This window comes from Rousettus aegyptiacus, unplaced genomic scaffold, assembly GCF_014176215.1.
Source record: "Rousettus aegyptiacus isolate mRouAeg1 unplaced genomic scaffold, mRouAeg1.p scaffold_m13_p_18, whole genome shotgun sequence".
In the NCBI taxonomy this organism is placed as follows: Eukaryota; Metazoa; Chordata; class Mammalia; order Chiroptera; family Pteropodidae; genus Rousettus; species Rousettus aegyptiacus.
This window is the reverse complement of record NW_023416293.1, coordinates 1,596,425-1,615,950: the sequence shown is the minus strand read 5'-3', so window position 1 is coordinate 1,615,950 and position 19,526 is coordinate 1,596,425. Positions and strand designations below refer to the sequence as shown.

Below are 19,526 nucleotides of genomic sequence, written 5' to 3'. Positions count from 1 at the left end.
TGCTGAGTCATCCGATCTCACCTGATTTGCTCTTTCAACAGTACTACCCACATCCTTACTGTCCGTCAGCATTAAAGTTTTGTGTTCGCATAACACGCATTCAGATACGTGGGCCTGGCCGTCCTCATTAACTAAGTTATCCACATGACATACACGAATGACTGAGGTCCTGAAACCGTTTGTGGTCGGGACCCACCATCGGTTCATCTTATTTGTCACATCCTTCTTCTGCGGGGCCTAGTTGACAAAAATCCCCCCTAGCCTCGGAATCAACAACCATGACTAGGATTAATAATATGAGTTGACCTGCAGGTGAATCATGAACAGGAACGTGGGTGCGGAGTGTGGGAAGCATGACTCAGCCTGGCTTGGGTACCTGCTGCTGTAGGGCTGACACATTTTTCTCAGGACTGGATACCTAATTAGAGAAATTCTGACAGCCCGAGTGCAAACAGTGAGTGTGTTTTGTGTGTGTGTGTGTGTGTGTGTGTGTGTTTACTTATTATTATTCTCTTAAGTGCAGAGACAGAGCAGGATGGCTTTTGCCTTAGCTCTCAATTAGACACAGCATATCCCCTCTAATTGGATAGAACAACTGGACTGAGACAGAAATTCTAAAAGCCCTCAACACGGAAGTGTTGGTAGATGATGTATTAGATGGAGCATAATCACCTCTTCTCGAGGAAATCAATCTCGAATAGAAGTACGAAGGCCCTCTGGGGACTGGCTTCCTTGGGTCGCCTCCCTGCATTCTGGATCTTGGTTACAAAACTGAGATGCAGCCCCGTGGCTGCTGCCGGTTCTACCTGCTGCTCTGCTGCAGGCTGTGAAGATGAAGTCATGGCGACATCAGGCTCCTGTTCAAATGGCTCAGTCCGTGGTCCATTTGGTCCAGAAGGTTACTAAGGGCCTAACTTTATGCAACTAGAAGAGATTTCTGTGGGCCATGGTTTCACGCAAATGCAGAGCGGCATCCTGTGTCTCTGTAGTATTTATCAGAGGCGCTGATGACTTCCTTGCTGATAGGTATAAGAGCACAAAGGAAGGTCCTTGTGGTGGTGTCCAGGTCATGATTTTCTTGACTAGCAAGAAGCTCCCCCTCCATAAGGCTGCATTTTCCTGTTGCTCAAAGGACTATTGCATATGCCTCCATTCTACTTCAGTGGGCGGGTCAATATCAATTATTTGGGACACGGAGGGTGGCTAGATTTGAACTGTCCATGTCTCTGGGTGTACCAAGGAGGAAAGAAGAGAAAGAAACCAGTAATGTTGGATAATTACTCTGTGAGAGGCACTTTTCTGGGCACTTGACATAAATTATCTCATTTAATACTCTCAACGCAGTAGATAAATACTGTGAGATAGATGTTAGATGTGGCAGCTGAGACCCAGCATTGAGTAGCTTGTCCAAGCCAGCAGAGCTTGGATCTGAACTCAGGTTAGATTAACCTGCTTTTGTAACGCCTGGTGAATATGGATCCCCAACAAATCTATTGATTAGACAAGGAGAAGGATGGAGGGAACCAAGGTGCTTCAGGAAGACGTCTTCTATGGGATAGGGTGGAGCCATCAGGTAGATGATACAGACGTAGGTGGGGGGGGGGCAGGAACTCCGGGGTGGCTGTTTCCCACTTCTGCAGATTCAGCTGGGTAGGGGGCAAGGTAGGCAGACGGGAGTGGTTGGTATGCGCCCACGGGACGCACCCTGGGGAGGCAGTGAGTGTCAGCAGCGTTCAAGGATGGATCCCGTCTGCCTCTGCTCAGGGCTCCTTCAAAGTTCATGGCCCCGAGCCCTGGTATATAACCTGGTATGTTCCTCGTGCTGGGGCCCTGAGGGGCAGGGACTGCATCTCATTCAACTTTGAATTGTTCACGTAGGTGTATCCCTTATTGTGTTATTCTTGGCACACAGGAGGTGCTCAATATATGTTTATTGATCATTAGGCCGAGCAGGAATAAAGAGAGGAGGTGTCCCTCTGAGTGCGGGACAGACACTCGGAGGAGGTGGGGGCGTTTGGTTTCATGACGCGAGCACCTCGCAGCTGTCACGCACCCCTCTCTCCGGAGCTCCACCCACGTCCTCCTGCTCGACTTCCACCTGATCGTCCACAGTCGCTTTGCGGCTCTCCTCCTCTCTACCTTTCCCGTTCCAGTCGAAGTCACTCACTCATTCGTCTGGCCTACGTGACGGCTGCGTCCCACAGTCCCTTACGCCGGCCGATGTTGATTCCTAGGGAACGTACTGTCTTTTTATCTCTCTCACTCCCATTACTTGGCACACAGACCGAAACTCAGAAACACAGCAGGCAGGCAATTAGCTTTTTTGAAGGAAGAAATGGTTAAATTTTGGAATAAATAAATACAAGATAAATGTGGACATTACGGCAGTCTTCTTTGACCAATTATACCCAATTTTAGTTGTTTCCATTAATTTTAGTTTTCCTTTAGACAGCTTTATTTACCTATAGAACCAAATAATTTTATATATTTTTTGGTATATGTTTCTATATCTCATTTTAGATGGTAATCGTGGAGGGCAGACATCTGATTTTCTGTTTCCGAAGTAAAATATGCCATCTCAACAGTGAAACATTACAAAACGTTCCTAAGTATTAGGTGGGTAGTATTATATGGATGTAGTATGCATTACTTAGTTTCATACATGTGCATTATTTTTTGAATTTATTTTTCAACTACAGTTGATATACAATATGAGATTAGTTTCAGGTGAACAACATAGTGGTTAGACATTTATATTACTTACAAAGTAAGCCCTCCAATAAGTCTAATACCCACTCGGTACCACACATGGTTATAACAATATTATTGATGCTGGACTTTACAACCCCGTGACTGTTTTTATAACTGGAAATTTGTACGTATTCATTATTGAAATAGGTGTTGTTTAATCTCCTCATGTCACTTACCTTTTGGGCTGCTGGACACATTTTTGTATATTCACTAGGTCTAACCCGAACAACCAGAAGACCCGTGTTCTTGTTTCTAGGAGGAAAAACACAGACAAGTGATCACAGACTCAGAAGGGATGTAGGCGTGACTCTGCCTTTCTGTAGAGCGGATGAAATGTCCCATGTCCCTGACGTGATTGCCACCACCACCACCAAGGGGAATTCGGGAGGCATGGAGAAGGGTAGAGGTGACCGCTCGCTGCTTCTGCTAAGGCAGCTGTGTGTTGTGGTCATTCCCACCCCACAGTGCTCCAGATTTTGGCCAGCATGGGGTCAATGGGAGATAGAAATGAGCATCCGTCAGCATTTCAACACCCCCCGCCCCCCGTTTCATCAGACCCCCCAGTCCCTGCAAGGGCCCCTGCTGCCGACGTCTTATCCAGCAGTTCTTTGTCCTGCTCCTTCCTATCGATAATGCCTTTGGAACAATACAGATTAAGTAATAAAATCAGTTTTCTGAACCATATAATGCTGGATCATATGATCTGACTGGAATTGAAAGGAAGTTCAGACACAATGCCTTTTTAGCTTACGAAGTGCACGTAAATCACTTTGTGCTCATGGAAAATGGGAGAACTCAAAAATCACAAAAGAAGAAATTCTGACGGTTTTATCCACATCCCTCCCCTGATACATTTTTTACTTTTGGAAAAAAACTGGGGAAAAACAGACACGAACTAACCACAAACGAACATCTTTTTTCTTCTAATATTCGTCATATACTAATATTTATTTAGTAAACATATTAAATATAAAATGTAACAAGTAAGTGAGGATACAAATAGCATATTTTCATATTTTTAAATCATCATTCCTAACATACATTTTTGCTCATTTAACAACTTCGAAATCAGAAAGCATCTTATAACTACGCCAATTATGGCTTTTTCCAATTCGATGTAAACTTTGATTTGATAAATTCGGTAATACCCTATAGATTTTTAAAGGACACTAAAGTAAATAGTGCATTTTCAATTTTCTATACAATTTTTCTTACAGATTTCCCCCCCTACCATCGCTAATTTCAAACCTTTTGGTATATTTTCTCAAGTCTAAGACCGACATAAAGTATCCTGGACAATTTGATGTGTATTCTAAAGCAACACAATTCTGAGAAAATATCCACAAAATCAAAATACCCAAAGGAACCTACGCCATGAGAAGAATCAGGAGAAGAGTCTGTGAGTGGGGAAGAGATGAACTGAGCCTCTCTTGACTTTGTGTCTAAAGTAGTATTTAATCCTCACCCTTCCTGGTCACTCTCTACCACTTCATTCTGTCTTATTTTCTTAATAGCATTTATAACTATTTGGCATTATATTGTTTATTCATTTGAATACTTGCTGGTTTTCACTAGAGATATTTCATGACAGTATTACTTTATCCTTCTTGTTCACTACCTATTTTGAAAACCAGAAAGTTCTTGGCATAGAATGGGGTACTCAACTCACTTGGAGTAGCAATGGACTTTTTCCTAGAAAAACAATGCTATTTTTCCAAAACATGTTGAGTCAGGACATAGTGATAAACCACGTAAATGCCTTAAGACACAATTCCAGGTTGGTTGTCTTCCTCCAGAAATTAAGTGCTTAATTGCTACCTTATTCCAAGAGTCAAATATTGTTGGTTTTTTTTTTTTTTTTCTGATTCTATTCATAAGTTAAGCACTTTCTGGGATATTAGAGTTCTAGCTTTTGCTTAAGGAAAGTATCTAAAGACTTTGGGATGGGACTAAATTATAAAACATGCTTGAAAACTATTGAATTAAGAAATAGCTCTGTTTTGTTTTTTTCTTTTTTGAGGAGGTTCATGATTAACTTTATTCAGACACTGTTGGGGTAATATTTTTCTTACGTTTTGTTTTGGAAACATTCTTTTAGAATAAACACCAAGTTCTTATGCCTTTCAAATTTATTATCAGGATAATCGATGTATTAAGATTTTCTAATACTGTGGTAAAATCTTTTTTAAAGGGATCTCTTTGATTAAAGTATCATAGCGAGTGACGTAAACCTGGTGTACTGGTCTAGGACCAGGGCCCGAAGTCCTTCTCATCAGTCTGCCACTAACCGGCCCCATGAGCTTGGAGAATATGTTTAATTTCTGTGGGCTCAGTTCCCTCCTGTATCAGATGATCTCAGACTATGATCTTTCGAGACCTCTTTAACATTATAGAAGTCTTTGAATATAAACATTAACTTCAAATTTACTTTTCCCAATTCTATCCTTTGTCGGATAACATATTTGAATTCTGAAACTAGTCTTGATTTTTCTCGACAAGTTTAATGGAGTCCTAACTCTGAGAAAATTTCCCAAAAAGGTCAGATTAATGCCCTCATAGCTTTTTCTTTATCTATCATTTTCAATGACAATTGACATTCGATATTCTTTTTATTAGTTTCAGGTGTACGGCGCAGTGGCTAGAAATTTACGTAATTTATAAAGTGATTCCCCCCAACCCCCGATTAGTCTAGTACCCACCTGGCACCAAACCTAGTCACTACAGTATTATCGACTATATTCTCCATGCTGCGCTTTACATCCCCCGGACTATTTAGTAATTACCAATTGCTCCTTAATCCCTTTACCCCGCTCCCATTTGGCAATCATCAGTTTGTTCTCTGTATCTATGAGTCTGTTTCTGTTGCTGGTTTATTTTGTTCTTTAGATTCCACATGTAAGCGAGGTCACGTGGTCTTTGTCTTATTCTGGTTGACTTATTTAATTTAGCGTAATGCCTTCCAGGTCTGTCCGTGTTGTTGTAAATGATTAAGATTTCATTTTATTTCATGGCTGAGCAATATTACATTGTATATATGTACCACTTTCTTTTTACCCAGTTGTCAATTGATGGGCACTTAGGCTGCTTCCATATCTTGGCTATTGTAAATAATGCTGCAATGAACATAGTGGTGGATATATCTTTTTGAATTAATGTTTTCGATTTCTTTGGAAAAAGACCTAGAAGTGGAATTGCTTGGGTTATAAGCTAGTTCTTTTTAATTTTTTAAGGAATCTCCATACTGTTTTCCATAGTGGCTGCACTAATTTACAATCTCAGCAACAGGGTGCAAGAGTTCCCTTTTCTCCACGTGCTCGCCAACACTTGTTTGTTGATTTATTGATGGTGGTCATTCTGATAGGTGTAAGATGATATTACGCTGTGGTTTTAATTTGCATTTCTCTGCTGATTAGCGACTTTGGCAGCTTTATATGTCTATCGGCCATCTGTATTTCCTCTTTGGAGAAATGTCTGTTCAGATCCTCCGCCCATTTTTTAATTAGGCTGTTTGATATTTTCACGTTGAGTCGTGTGAATTCTATATAAATTTTGGATTTTAACCCTTTATTGATGTATCATTGGTGAATATCTTCTCCCATTCAATAGGTTGTCTTTTCGTTTTGTTGATGGTTTCCTTTGCTGTGCAAAAACTTTTTAGTTTGATGCAGTCCTATTTGTTTATTTTTTCTTTTGTTTACCTCGCCTGAGGAGATATAGCAGAAAACTATTACTAAGAACAATGTCAGAGAATTTATTGCCTATGTTTTCTTCTAGGAGTTTTGTGGTTTGGGGACTTATACTTAAGTCTTTAATCCATTTTGAGTTCATTCTTGTATAAGGTGTAAGAAGATGGTCCAGTTTCATTATTTTACATGTATCTGTCCAGTTTTCTCACCTCCCATTTATTGAAGAGACTGTTTTTACCCCACTGTATATCCTTGCCTCCTTGCTCATGAATTAACTGACTATGTAGGCATGGGTTTATTTCTGGGCTGTCTCTTCTGTTCCATTGATCTATGTGTCTATTTTTATACCAGTTCCATGCTGTTCTATTATAGGCTTGTAGTATGGTTTGATATCAGGTATTGTGATACCTCCAACTTTGTTCTTTCTCAAGATTGTTGTGACTGGCATTTTGTGGTTCCATATAAATTTTAGTTCTGTGAAAAATATCATTGGTATTTGATAGGGATTGCACTGAACCTATAGATTGCTTTGGGTGGTATGGACATTTTTATGATATTAATTCTTCCTATCCATGAGCATAGTATATGCTTTCATTTATCTGTATCTTATTCAATTTCTTTCTTTAGTGACTTATAATTTTCCAAGTGCAGGTCTACCTCTTTGGTTAATTTATTCCTAGGTATTATTTTTGATGCAAGATTGTTTTCTTAATTTTTCTTTCTGATAGGTCATTATATATATTTTTTCTTTTTTTACCATTATTTATTCTTTCTTTCTGTTCTTTCTTTCTCTTCCTTCCTTCCTTCCTTCCTTCCTTCCTTCCCTCTCTTTCTTTTCTTTCTTTCTTCCTTCCTTCTTTCCTTCCTTCCTTCCTTCCTTCCTTCCTTCCTTCCTTCCTTCCTCTCTTTCTTTCTTAAAAATTATTGGGGTGACATTGCTTAACAAAATCAAATAAGTTTCAAGTGTACCATTCAAAAGTAAGTTGGATATATGTTACGTTGTGTGTTCACTACCCAAAGTTAGATTTCCTTTCGTTACCAAATATTTAACCCCTTTACCCCTACTATGTCCCCTTCCCACCTTCCCTCTGGTAACCACTAATCCACTGTCTGTGTCCATGAGTCTGTTTGTCATGTTTGTTTGTTACTTTCAGTTTTATATCCCACATATGAGTGAAATCAAAAGCTTTAAACTTTTTCTGTCTGACTTATTTTGCTTAGCATGATTATCTCAAGATCCATCCATGTTGTCGCAAATGATCATACTTCATTTTTTTCTTACGGCTGAATAATACTCCATCATATATATATATATATATATACGACCTCTTCTTTATCCAACCATTACCGTAGGACACTTTGGTCGCTTCTTCGTCCTGGCCACTGTAAATAATGCTGCTATGAACAAAGGGGTGGATATATCTTTGTGGATAAATGTTTTTAGGTTTTTTGGGTTAATATTCAGAAGAGGGATTGCTGGATCATATAATAATTCAATTTCTAGTTTTTAAGGAACCTCCATACTGTTTTCTCTACTGTCTGTACCAGTGTACATTCCCACGAGCAGTGTATGCAAGTTCCTTTTGCCCTACAGCCTCTCCAATACCTGTTATTTCTTGTCCTGTTGATAGCCATTCTAACAGGTGTAGGTTGGTATCTCATCGTGGTCTTAATTTGCATTTCTCTAATAGTTAGTGAAATTGAGCACCTTTTCATACGTTTGCCGGCCATTTAAATGTCTTTTTGGCAGAAGTGTCTGTTCAGGTGTTCTGCCCATTTTTAATTGGATTTTTTTTTATTGTCGAGTTGTATGAGTTCTTTGTATGACAGTTCATTATTGGTGCATAAAAATGCAACTAATTTTCAAATATTAATTTTGTATCCTGCTACTTTCCTGAATCCATTTATTGGTTCTAGCTTTTTCATTGAAACTTTGAGTTCTCTAGATATAGTATAATGTCATCTGAGCCTTTTTTTTCTTTTTTTTTTGATTTGAAGGAGCGAGGACCTTCAGATAGATCATGTTTCCATTTAATCACAAGGAGTATTTCACATTTTTATACAGAATTCTAATTTAACATCAATCCAGACATTTCAAGCTATTTGAAATCTGGATATTTAAAAATATATTTAAATAATAGAATACCTGCAAAGCAATAACTTGAATAGCATATTTAACATGAAGAGGTTCTTTTAAAAGTCATACTTGTCTTCAGCCATGCTACCCTGAACGTGCCTGATCTTGTCTGATCTCGGAAGCTAAGCAGGGTCGGACCTGGTTAGTACTTGGAGGGGAGACTAGTCTGGAATACCAGGTGCTTTTAGGCATTAAAAAAAAAAAAGTCATACTTACTGCAACGTGAAGTAATCTTTCACTGCCTCATAATCTACCGTCTGATAAAATGTTACTGTCTGAAAAAGAGATAAAAAAGTTCATGTAAAGCAGAAAAGCAGGGAATGGGAATACTTTCAAGACAGATATAAATCTTTCTTTACATAAGGAAAATAATATATTTAGCATATTTTCAATTTTCTTCTTTATCTCAGAAACCCCAACTAGTACATATTATGTTTACTTTGTTACATTTTCCTTTTAATTTTATATTATATTAGTCCTTTATTTTTATTGCCTCTCTCTTCCTCCTCATTTGACTTTTGTCATTGCGATGTTCTTATTTTAATCGCGATGTTCTTATTTTAATTTTTCATTTATATCCTGAGTGTAGCAAATCAAACTTTGCCTCTGGACCTTTATATTTCTTCTGTGAAGGTTTTAAATGATTAGAGATATCATGCTGTTTGTAATTTTTAAGACTCTGAGGAATTATTTGCCTGAAACTTTCCTTTATTGTTTTTGAGTAATTTTTTACAATCTCCATTTGCCTTTCGCGTATGTTCTTGCTATTTTATTCTATCTGGGGCATGTTTCGTTTCAATTTTCAGCATTTCACGAGGTTGCTATCTTTTGAGGATGAAGCCATTTAAAAAACATATGTGATATTAGAAGCAGAAAATGATAAGCCCCACATTTTTAAAGTATGATAATTATAATCTCCATGTTCCTGAATTACTTTATGGTAGTTCTTTGTCATATGTATATCATAAACACACACATACACGTATTAGTTATGGTAGTAACACATACATATAGTGCCTACTGTGTGCCAGGTACTCTTCTAAATCCTGTCTACATATTAATTCATTTAATTCTGATAATAATCTTATGAAGTAAATATAGCAATAATAATTATTCTCATTACTTAGGCGAGAGAACTAAGGTACAGAGAGATTTAAAAACTTGCTCAGTGTCATCAGCTTGTAAGTGACGAAGCCAGATTTTTATTAAAATACAAATTTTGATGTTCCATTGCTCTTAGTCATGTGTATATTTTTGTTGGTAACCAATATTTTGAAGGGCCGAATTTCAAATGGGCAAGCATGCATTATACATCCAATTCTTGGAAAGAAAACCTCTAAGAGTATATGCAGATATTGGGGATATCAAAGAAAATTTCCCTGGGCTGAAGAAATGTGTAAATCTTCTCTGTTTTTGTTCTGAAAAGAGGGGATTCCTCAGCTTCAGAAAAGTGAATTAAATGTACTCCTTGTTTCTTGAAACACAATCTCATCTCGTTTTATCTACTGTATTTTGATTTTCCCCATATCTTCTTCTCCCAACCCCTTCCCCCATAATATGCACCCATAAAATACATCAAACAAGTATTATTCATTTTACAAGGATACAAACATACCTAAGATCATATATCAAATAAGGATAGTATATTTCGGCTTCTTACTCACTCAACACTATTTTTCATTCAACGCTATGTCTGAAGATCTATCTGTGTTACTATTTGAAAATCTAAATCAGCTTTGTTTCCAAGCCTGTTTATGTCAGATTGCATTATTACTGTAATTGTGGAATTAAATTAAATACTGATGAAATATGAGTGTAAAAAGAGAGTAGAGTTAATCTTCCCCTGAGAATGAAGTTGATTGCTTTGGAAAGTTTTGATAAGCAAGTCACTGAAGAAATTACCGAATTAGACATGAGAAAGATAACAGTCAAAGACTGAAAAAAATTACAAAAATCTAGAATGCTATCTGTTTTAAATGTCTTTAGGTTTTTTTCACTCTACTTTAAGGAGACAGAACTGGGAACTCAGAGATGACGCCTTATGAATAAAGTTATGCCAGAAGGAGGTGAGGAGCTCCAATAAGTGGACTTATTTCAAAGGAAAATCTGTGATCCTATAGTAAAAGATTGACTAATAAATGTATGTTCATTTATTTAAATAAAATCTTCCACATCTGTCAGTTTCATTTAATTATGATTCTCTGCTTTAACTGACTTTGGTATTAACTGAACACTTCTGTTATAGTGTATCATTTAAGGGAGCTGGGTCTAGAAGAGGAGGTGTTAGAGAGCACAAGGGTCCAAGGGCTGGGTGGTTCCTCCTAAATGCCATTCTTGCTAAATGTTACAATTTAGCACAGGATTTGGCAGATACAGCTGTAAATAGGGTGAGCTTGACAGGAACCCAACCAGATAAGTGTAGCCAATTGCAAAGAAGAAATTGATGTATAATTCGCTAGTGAAATAATGCATTTAAGCAATGGCTACGCCTCCCTTTAGTGAGACCGAGCTTTGAATGTCTTGCTTCAAGTGAAGAAAACTGCCTAAAGACAACCACATCTTGGTCCTGAATAGAACATCCCAAGCGGAGAACCCCTTGAGTTTGGTAACAGAAGTGGAGACTATTTGGGAAGACATTGTAGTAACATGTAAAATGTTTATGCTACAATATTAATTGGAAAAGTAGCATATAAAACAATATATATACCCTGTACGCTTACACTTATTGTGGTAGAATGTTTGCAAAGACAGCTGCAATAATTCCTCCCACTCCTATAGGCATGTCCCTTTAGAGCAAGGGTCCCCAACCCCTGGGCTGTGGACTGATACTGGTACCCGTGCATGGCCTGTTAGGAACCAGGCCACACAGCAGGAGGTGAGCAGTGGGCCAGCGAACGAAGCTTCACCTGTATTTGCGGTCGCTCCCCATCGCTAGCATCACCACCTCAGCTCCGCCTCAGATTATCAGGCATTAGATTCTCATGGGAGCACTGGTCCCTGGTGCCAAAAAGTTTGGGGACCGCTGGTTAACAATATACATTTGCTGTTTTTTCCATTAAGAGGCGGAGTCTAATTCCCCATCCTGTTAATCTGGGCTGGCCTTGTTGATGAATAGAATGAGGTCAAACCCAGGTCTCAAGAGGCTTTGTGGCTTCTGCTTTCAAGGTGTGGGGGCACAGCCCGAGATTGTCAGGCAGAGAAGCCAGGTGTAGGTAGTTTGGAGGACAGAAGCCACATGGCGCAGAGACAATAGCTCCAGCTGAGGCCTTTGTACTAACCACTTGACATGTACACGAGGCCATCTTAGATCACCCTGCCCCAGACAAGCCACCGGATGACGACGACAGTCCACGAATAAACCCAGATTAAACCAGCTGAAAAGCCCAGATACTCACGACCCAAATTGTTGACACAGAATTGGCTGTTGTTTGAAATCATTAGGTTTTGTGGCGGTTTTATACTACCCTACGTAGCAGGTAGAACTCTACAGAAAAGACAGGCACTAAAAAAATAAAAATAAAAGGAAGCAAACAATACCATTGACAGTCAAATGGTTTTACGGGAATGTATTTTAGGTGGCAAAGAGGCCTTGGATATCGAAAGCGAAAATCGTGGCTTATCATCTTATTATTTATTAAAAACATGTATATTTCTCATGTGTATTTCCAAGCTAAACCTAGAAGGGAAATCATTTTTTAAAAATGTTAATATCAGACTTTTACATTTGTTAAAATGAAAAAATTTAAAAATATTAACTTACTATGGTTTTAGTGCAATATCCTGAGGCAATTTCATAGAGAACCTGAGACTCCTTTTTTAGTATATCTGGGCCATATGATTCCACAGTAATATATAGACCAGCATTTTCTGGATAGACTATTTGAGCCCAGAATGACAGGTAATGTCCCTTGTCCAAAACGTAAGAAATATACATAATATTATGATGAAATATAATAAAGGGGCATTTTTCTTTTGTTTTAGAAGCTATACTTTGCGTTTCCAGTCTTACGGGATAGTCCTGTGGGTATATTGTGCCATCATCAAAAACATATATGAGATATATTTTACCAGATGCATTCAAGAAAAATAATGATTTTGTTTGATTATTTGTCCATAAATGTAGCTTTACTGCATCCGTAGTATATATCTTGAAAAAAAACATTATATTATTTTCCATTTTTACTATGATATTTCCATAATAATCTGGAAAAAAAGAGAAAAATTTGTGTTACTCAAACTATAAATCCATGCCATTTTATTTGAGTGCACTTTTCATCAAAATAACTACTTTTGTAATAACTGAGTATTTATGTACTTGGCGAAAATTAGAGCGAGTGGGCACAAATCTGCAACTTTACACGATGCTGGATGACTTCTCTTCACCGTAGAGCAGCGCTTTTCCTTGCATTCGCTATATCACTTAATTACCTCTCTAAAGACTGTCCCCGAATACAGTCACAGTGGGAGTTAGGTCTTTAACGTGCCTTTCGGGGGTGTATAATTTAGTCCATAACACAGTGCTTCCTAACAATGCCATTCCTGTCATGCTTATTATTATTATTTAATACTCTAATTCAAGCTTGGAGTATTTTTTTTTTTTTTGGAGTGTTTTAGTAACACCACAAGGGGAAGTGCCCTTAACGCTGAGACAACGCGCACTGGAAACCAAACGCCGGTGCGTTCATGTCGGTGACCCTCCACGTCCTGCCGCTGTGCGAGGGACAGAGTGTGCCGCTGACGTGATTTGGGCCATGGAGGGACTAGGTAATTTATTTTTTTCAATTTTAAATTGAGTTTATTGGGGTAACATTGGTTAATACGGTTCTATAATTTTCAGGTATACGTTATAATTTAACACCTGTATATCCTATTGTGTGTTCACCACCCAAAGTCCGCTTTCCTTCAGCTACCATATATTTGATCCCCTTTATGCACTTCAGCCTCCCCCTCTCCCCCTATATTTGACCCCCTTTACCCCATCTACCTCCCCCCTTCCCCATCCCTTACCCTGCGGTAACCACTAGTCTATTGTCCATGTCCATGAGTCTCTGTTTGTCTGTCCTGTTCCTTTGTTGCTTTTAGGTTTCTATCCCACATATAAGTGATATCATGTGATTTTTCAATTTTTTCTGTCTGGATTATTTTGCTTAGCATGATTATCTCGAGGTCCATACATGTTTGTCGCAAATGGCAGTATTTCCTCTCTTCTTACAGCTGAGTAATAGTCCATTGCATACATGTACCACATCTTCTTTAGCCAATCAACTATCGTAGGACACTTTGGTTCCTTCCACATCCTGGCCACTGTGAATGATGCTGCTATGAACATTGGTGTGCAAATATCTTTATCGATGTGATTTTTTTAGTGACTAGGTAATTTTTTTCATAACTTAGATTTCTTTATATGTTTAATTTTGTTTTGTTTGCTTTCGGCAATAAATTCATCCGAGCTTACCAAATTCTTAGCCTGTTGCGCCATGTGCGTTTCTAGAAACCTCACGAGGTGTAAGGAGAGAAAAATGTGGAGGGACAATGTGATAAAATAGGTCTTCGTCAAACAAAAAAGTGTGGGATACGTAGTATGATAATATATAAAACATAAAACCTCATCAAAAATATGTCGTTTTTGGATTTTATATAATGTCTAAGTCATTTCATGCGACGGTCCCTATTTTGTTAGCCAGTCATGTTTCTTGCTACTTTTTGCCGCACGCTCTGCTGGCTGGTCGTACTGAACTAATTTCAGTTTCACAAACTGGCCATGTTGCCTCCCACTTCCTAGTTCTTTGCTTCCTCATCCCGCAATCCCGACTAGCGATCTAACTTTTTTCTAGCATGTTCTCTCCTCCTAGTTTTAGTTTAGAAGTCATTTAATTCATGCCAATTGTTCCAATCTCTTGAATCTGGAGTTCGTGTCCCTTTCGTATGCTTTCTGTCACTCTCTCTTTTGCCACTCATACTATTCATCAAAAACGTTATTAAATGAACTTTGGATTAAATATGAAGTTAAGATGAAAGTCAAATGATATCTCTGATAAGGGATTAATGTCTAAAAAAGATAAAGAAGTCATATAGCTCAATATACAAAAAAAAAAAAAATGGTCAAAGGCCATGAATAGAAATTGTTCCAAAGAGGACATACAGATGGCCAACAGACACATGAAAGATGCTCAGCATTACAGATCATGAGGGAAATGCAAATCAAAGCCATGATGAGATATCACCTCACATCTGTCAGACTGGCCATCAAGTGTCGGCAAGAATGTAGAAAAAAGGAAAGCCTCGTATACTGTTAGGGGGACTATAAACTGGTACGGCCAATTTAGCACACAGTGTGGAGGTTCCTTCAGAAGTTAAAAGTAGAGTTATCTTATGACTCAGCAATTTCGCTTCTGGATATTTTTTCAAATAAATCAAAAACACTAATTTGAAAAGATATATGCACCCCTATGTTCATCGCAGCATTATTTACAATAGCCAAGATATGGAGGCCACCTGGTGTACTTTGATAGATGATAAGATAAAGAAGCTGTGGTACGTATACACAATGGAATATTCCTCGGCCATGAAGCAGAACGAAATCTTGCCATTTGCGACAACATGGATGGACCTAGAAGATATTATGCCAAGTGAAATAGGTCAGACAGAGAAAGACAAATACCGTATAATTTTACTTACACGTGGAATCTAAAAACACAACATAAAAGAGCAGACAAAACAGCAATAAACTCATAGATACAGAGAACAAACTGACGGTTCTGGGATGGGAGGGATGTTGGGGGGTTGGGTGAAAAAGATGAAAGGGATTAAGAAGCACAAACTGCCACTTAGAAAAAAAAATAGTCACGGGGATGTTAAGTGCAGTATAAGAAACATAGTCGGTAATATTGTGATAACTACACATCCTGCCAGATTATAATCGTCTCGTAGTGATCACTTTGTAAGGTACATAAATGTCTAATCACTATGTTGTACATCTCAGACTAATACATTGTATGTCGCTATAATTGAAAAAAAGTTATGTTTATATTATACTGCAGTTTGTTAAAGGTGCAATAGAATTATGTCTAAAAATCATACATAATTCAAAAATATTTTATTGCTAAAAAATGCTAACCATCATCTGCGACTTCAGAGAGCTGTGACATTTTGCTGGTGGAGGGTTTTACCTTCGATTTGTAAAAAACACAGTATGTGCAAAGCATGATAAAGCTAAACGCCATCAAATGAGGTATGTCTGTTCTATTAATTGAAGGTTTACTACCTGCCAAGGATTAGCCCGAGCATTTTATACGCAATCCCTTATCTAATGAACGCAGCAGTCTTATATTCTAGATCCAGAAACCGAGGCTTTCAAAGGTAAAATGACTCACTCATGGATTTCAATACAGGACTATTTAACTCTACAACACCTGTTACAGGTTGAGTTGTGTCTCCTGAAAAAAGATATGTCGAAGTTCTAACTCCAGTACTACTTCAGAGTGTGACCTTAATTAAAAATAGGGTCATTACGCATGCCGCTAGTTAAGATGAGGTCATACTGAAGATAGTACTGGTCATAGTGAAGACGGGTTGGGCCCCGGCGTCCTCATAACAAGACGGCAGGTGAAGAGAGGAGGAATGCTGTGTGACGACGAAGGCGGGGATAGGAACGATACAACTGCAGGCCAAGAAATGGCGAGGTTTGCCAGAAGCCACCGGAAGCTAGGAAGACGTGAGGGGAGATTCCTCCGCAGGTGTCTGAGGGGACACGGCCCTGTCTACCCCTGGAATGCAGACTTCCAGCCTCCAGATCTGTGAGACAGTACGTATCTGCTGTTTTAAAGCACCCACTTTGTGGTACTTTATTACGGGAGCCCTAGGAAACTAATACAACACAACATCACCTTCCACCCTGAAAACGTATATCTAAGCTGCTTAGTTAGTATCTGCTAATTTACCGAAATGAACTTCTGAGAAAAAGGACTCGAGTTTGCCATTTTGCTGCGTGAAATCACAGTTAACATCAGTAGAATTCGATACGCATTTTTAGGTCATAAAAAGTGCACCTTTACCAATCAAAAGCACCGTATATTAGTGCATTTAAAATCGTCACATCCTCATAAAAAAAGACGTTATGAAACCAAGAATAACTTTTGTGGAAGGAGACGATCTCACCTGTGAAAACGGTACTGATCACGCTGCCGTGTGCTAATCGCGACAGATTTCCAGATTCTGTAGGTGTTTGTAAAACTCCGGTAACAGTGAAATTGTGATAAGAATAGTAGACCCTGTGTTTGTCCCATAGTATTACTTCTGATATTGATGCATATGGAAAACGTGAAGTTACAACACTGTCGATCGCGACGTCTAGCTCAAAGTCTTGGAGTACCCACTCTTTTGTGACTTCGCTATATATCACGATGTAAAGTCTTTTGACGGTGGTACATGTGATACAGTGATTTAATAGCAAGGCGATTTCCAAAGGGTGTCCTGTGTACTTCACATCTTGAATAGTCAGAACGCCAGCTGCTGGCATGTTCAGAATTTTTCTCAGTTTTTTAATAGTTATTATTTTGACAAATCTAAGAGGAGGATATCCGAGATAAATTTCCTCTCTTGTCCAGATCACCATGTGGCTTTTTATATTGGGCTGTGACAAAATTGAAAATAATTAGAAAATCTTTGATTTTAGGGACAGTCCTAACAGTTCTTGTATTCTAACATTTAAAATTAAAACATAGTAACTACTAAGGTTTAATTTCTAGTATGTTTCTGAATAATACTTCAGGCATAGAAATATGAGATAGAAATGTGTCATGTTATGTATAACCATATGAGTAAACTATTTCAGTAATTTTATTCTTTTGTATATTGTTTCTATCAGTAGAAATAATTTACTCCCCAAAGAGCATCAGCCTTTTCTTTTCTTATGCATTCGTTCACTCTGTCCAAGAGCGACCCTTTGACCTTGACGTTTACTAAAGTCAAGATATAAGGACACCTCAAAAGTTAAGTCATTTTGAGAATTCTAGCTTCTTTGAACATCAGATAAAGAGAAGAGAGAACTTAAAATCTTAAACAAATCAATATTACCCTTCTATGAACACCATTTATTAGAGAATCAAAGACTGCTCTGTCTGAAGTTCAGTAGGCTTAATTTCATTTAGAGAGCCAAGGGTCTCTTCTCCCCGCCTCCCTTCCACAGCTGGTTCTAATTCTTAGAGATTTTTATTTAAAATGTAACTTCTATATCCATGACCATTAAAAGAAGTCTTTTGGGCACATCTTGTCTCCCTAACTTTACTTAATTTAAAAATATTTAGTCTATACCCAAATAGGATATAGGCAGATACCAAACTGATAAGCGAAGAGACTATTTGTGTTAAAAAGTATTTTTACCAAATGAAGATTCAATTTAAAATCTAGAGCTTATGTTGCTTAAATTAAGTGTGAAAGAATCCTCATAGGGTAAACAAGTTACACACAAAATGACCCACTGATATTCTCATTCTCAGTGGAGGGATGGGAAGAGGAATCCACCATGACACGGTAGATGGGAATTCCATGGAGTCCCAGCAACAGAATGAGTTTTCACTCATCTACAAACTCTTTTCCAGAGATCTTCACCTAGAGTTTGTAGGTGTAAACCAAAGATCTTGGGGCAAGTGAGGGGAACTGGGAGAACTCCCTGAGGCATTCAGGGTCTCTCCCAAATATAAAGCAGACCTTTTGAAGACAGGGAGGGGGCAGACAGCAAGGCAGCAAAGTATTGTGGATTCTCAGGTACCACAGGATGGAAGTTGGGTGAGAGAGCCGAGAGAAACCTTCCTTCTAAGACATGTTTGAAAGCATAAAGCAGTCTCCCTACCAAGATTGAGGACAAGGAAGCAGGAGGGAGAGAGAGAAAAAGAGAGAGAGAGAGAGAGAGAGAGAGAGAGAGAGAGAGAGAGAGAGAGAGAGAGAGAGAAAGAGAGAGAGAGAGATCCCCTAAAGCACAGAAATCCAGGGTCAGGTGAGAGAGGGAAGAGAATTCTTCAGTGATGAAAGAAAGAAAGAAAGAAAGAAAGAAAGAAAGAAAGAAAGAAAGAAAGAAAGAAAGAAAGAAAGAAAGAAAGAAAGAAAGAAGAAGAAGGAAGGAAGGAAGGAAGGAAGGAAGGAAGGAAGGAAGGAAGGAAGGAAGGAAGGAAGGAAGAGAAAGAAAGAAGAAAGGAAAAAAAGAAAGGAAAAAAGAAAAAAAAAAGCTGGCAGCAGGGCTGTAAAGCAGGTGGCTCAGTTGTAAAGTATGATGAGATCTCTGGACTCCCATTAGGGCTTAAGATCCCAAGCATGGCTAGAGAGGAAATAACTATAATAAAAATGCCTTTAATATTTCTTGTAATGCTGGCTTGTTGGTGATGAATTTCTATAGCTTTTTCCTGTCTGGGAAGCTCACTATCTCACCTTCCATTTTAATTGATAGCCTTGCCAGGTAGAGTATTCTTGGTTATAGATTCCTGTTTTTCATTACTTTAAATTTTCTTGCCAGTCCCTTCAGGCCTGCAAAGTTTCTGCTGAAAAATCAGCTGACATCCTTATGGGACTACCCTTGTAAGTAACCTGCCACCTTTCTATTGCTGCTTTTAAGATTCTCTCTTTGTCTTTTGCCTTTGGCATTTTAATTATAATATGTCTTGGTGAGGGTCTGTTTGGGTTCCTCTTGTTTGGGACTCTTTGTGCTTTCTGGATTTGTATATCTAATTTCTTTACCAGATTAGGGAGGTTTTCAGTCATTATTTCTTCAAATAGGTTCTCAATCCCTTGGTCTCTCTCTTCCCTTTCTGGTAACCTTATGATGCAGATGTTGTCCCAGAGGTCTCTTAAACTACCCTTATTTTAAAAAAATTCTTTTCTCTTGTTGCTGTTCCGATTGGGTGTTTTCTGCTACCTTACCTTTAAACTCAATGATTCGATTTTCTGCTTCATCTACCCTA

The 19,526-nt window shown here is 38.4% G+C and overlaps 1 protein-coding gene across 1 annotated transcript in view; it reads right to left on the bottom strand.

Moving 5' to 3' along the window:
- Window positions 1–19,526, bottom strand: part of CATSPERE (catsper channel auxiliary subunit epsilon) — a 77,519-nt gene that overhangs the window by 27,343 nt on the left and 30,650 nt on the right. Inside the window, exons 10-13 of the mRNA XM_016151264.2 lie at window positions 16,732–17,206; window positions 12,335–12,777; window positions 8,791–8,849; window positions 2,928–3,003 (exon numbers count right to left, since the gene is read on the bottom strand). Coding sequence (XP_016006750.2) covers window positions 2,928–3,003; window positions 8,791–8,849; window positions 12,335–12,777; window positions 16,732–17,206 — 1,053 coding nt within the window. The remainder of the gene's footprint in view (window positions 1–2,927; window positions 3,004–8,790; window positions 8,850–12,334; window positions 12,778–16,731; window positions 17,207–19,526) is intronic.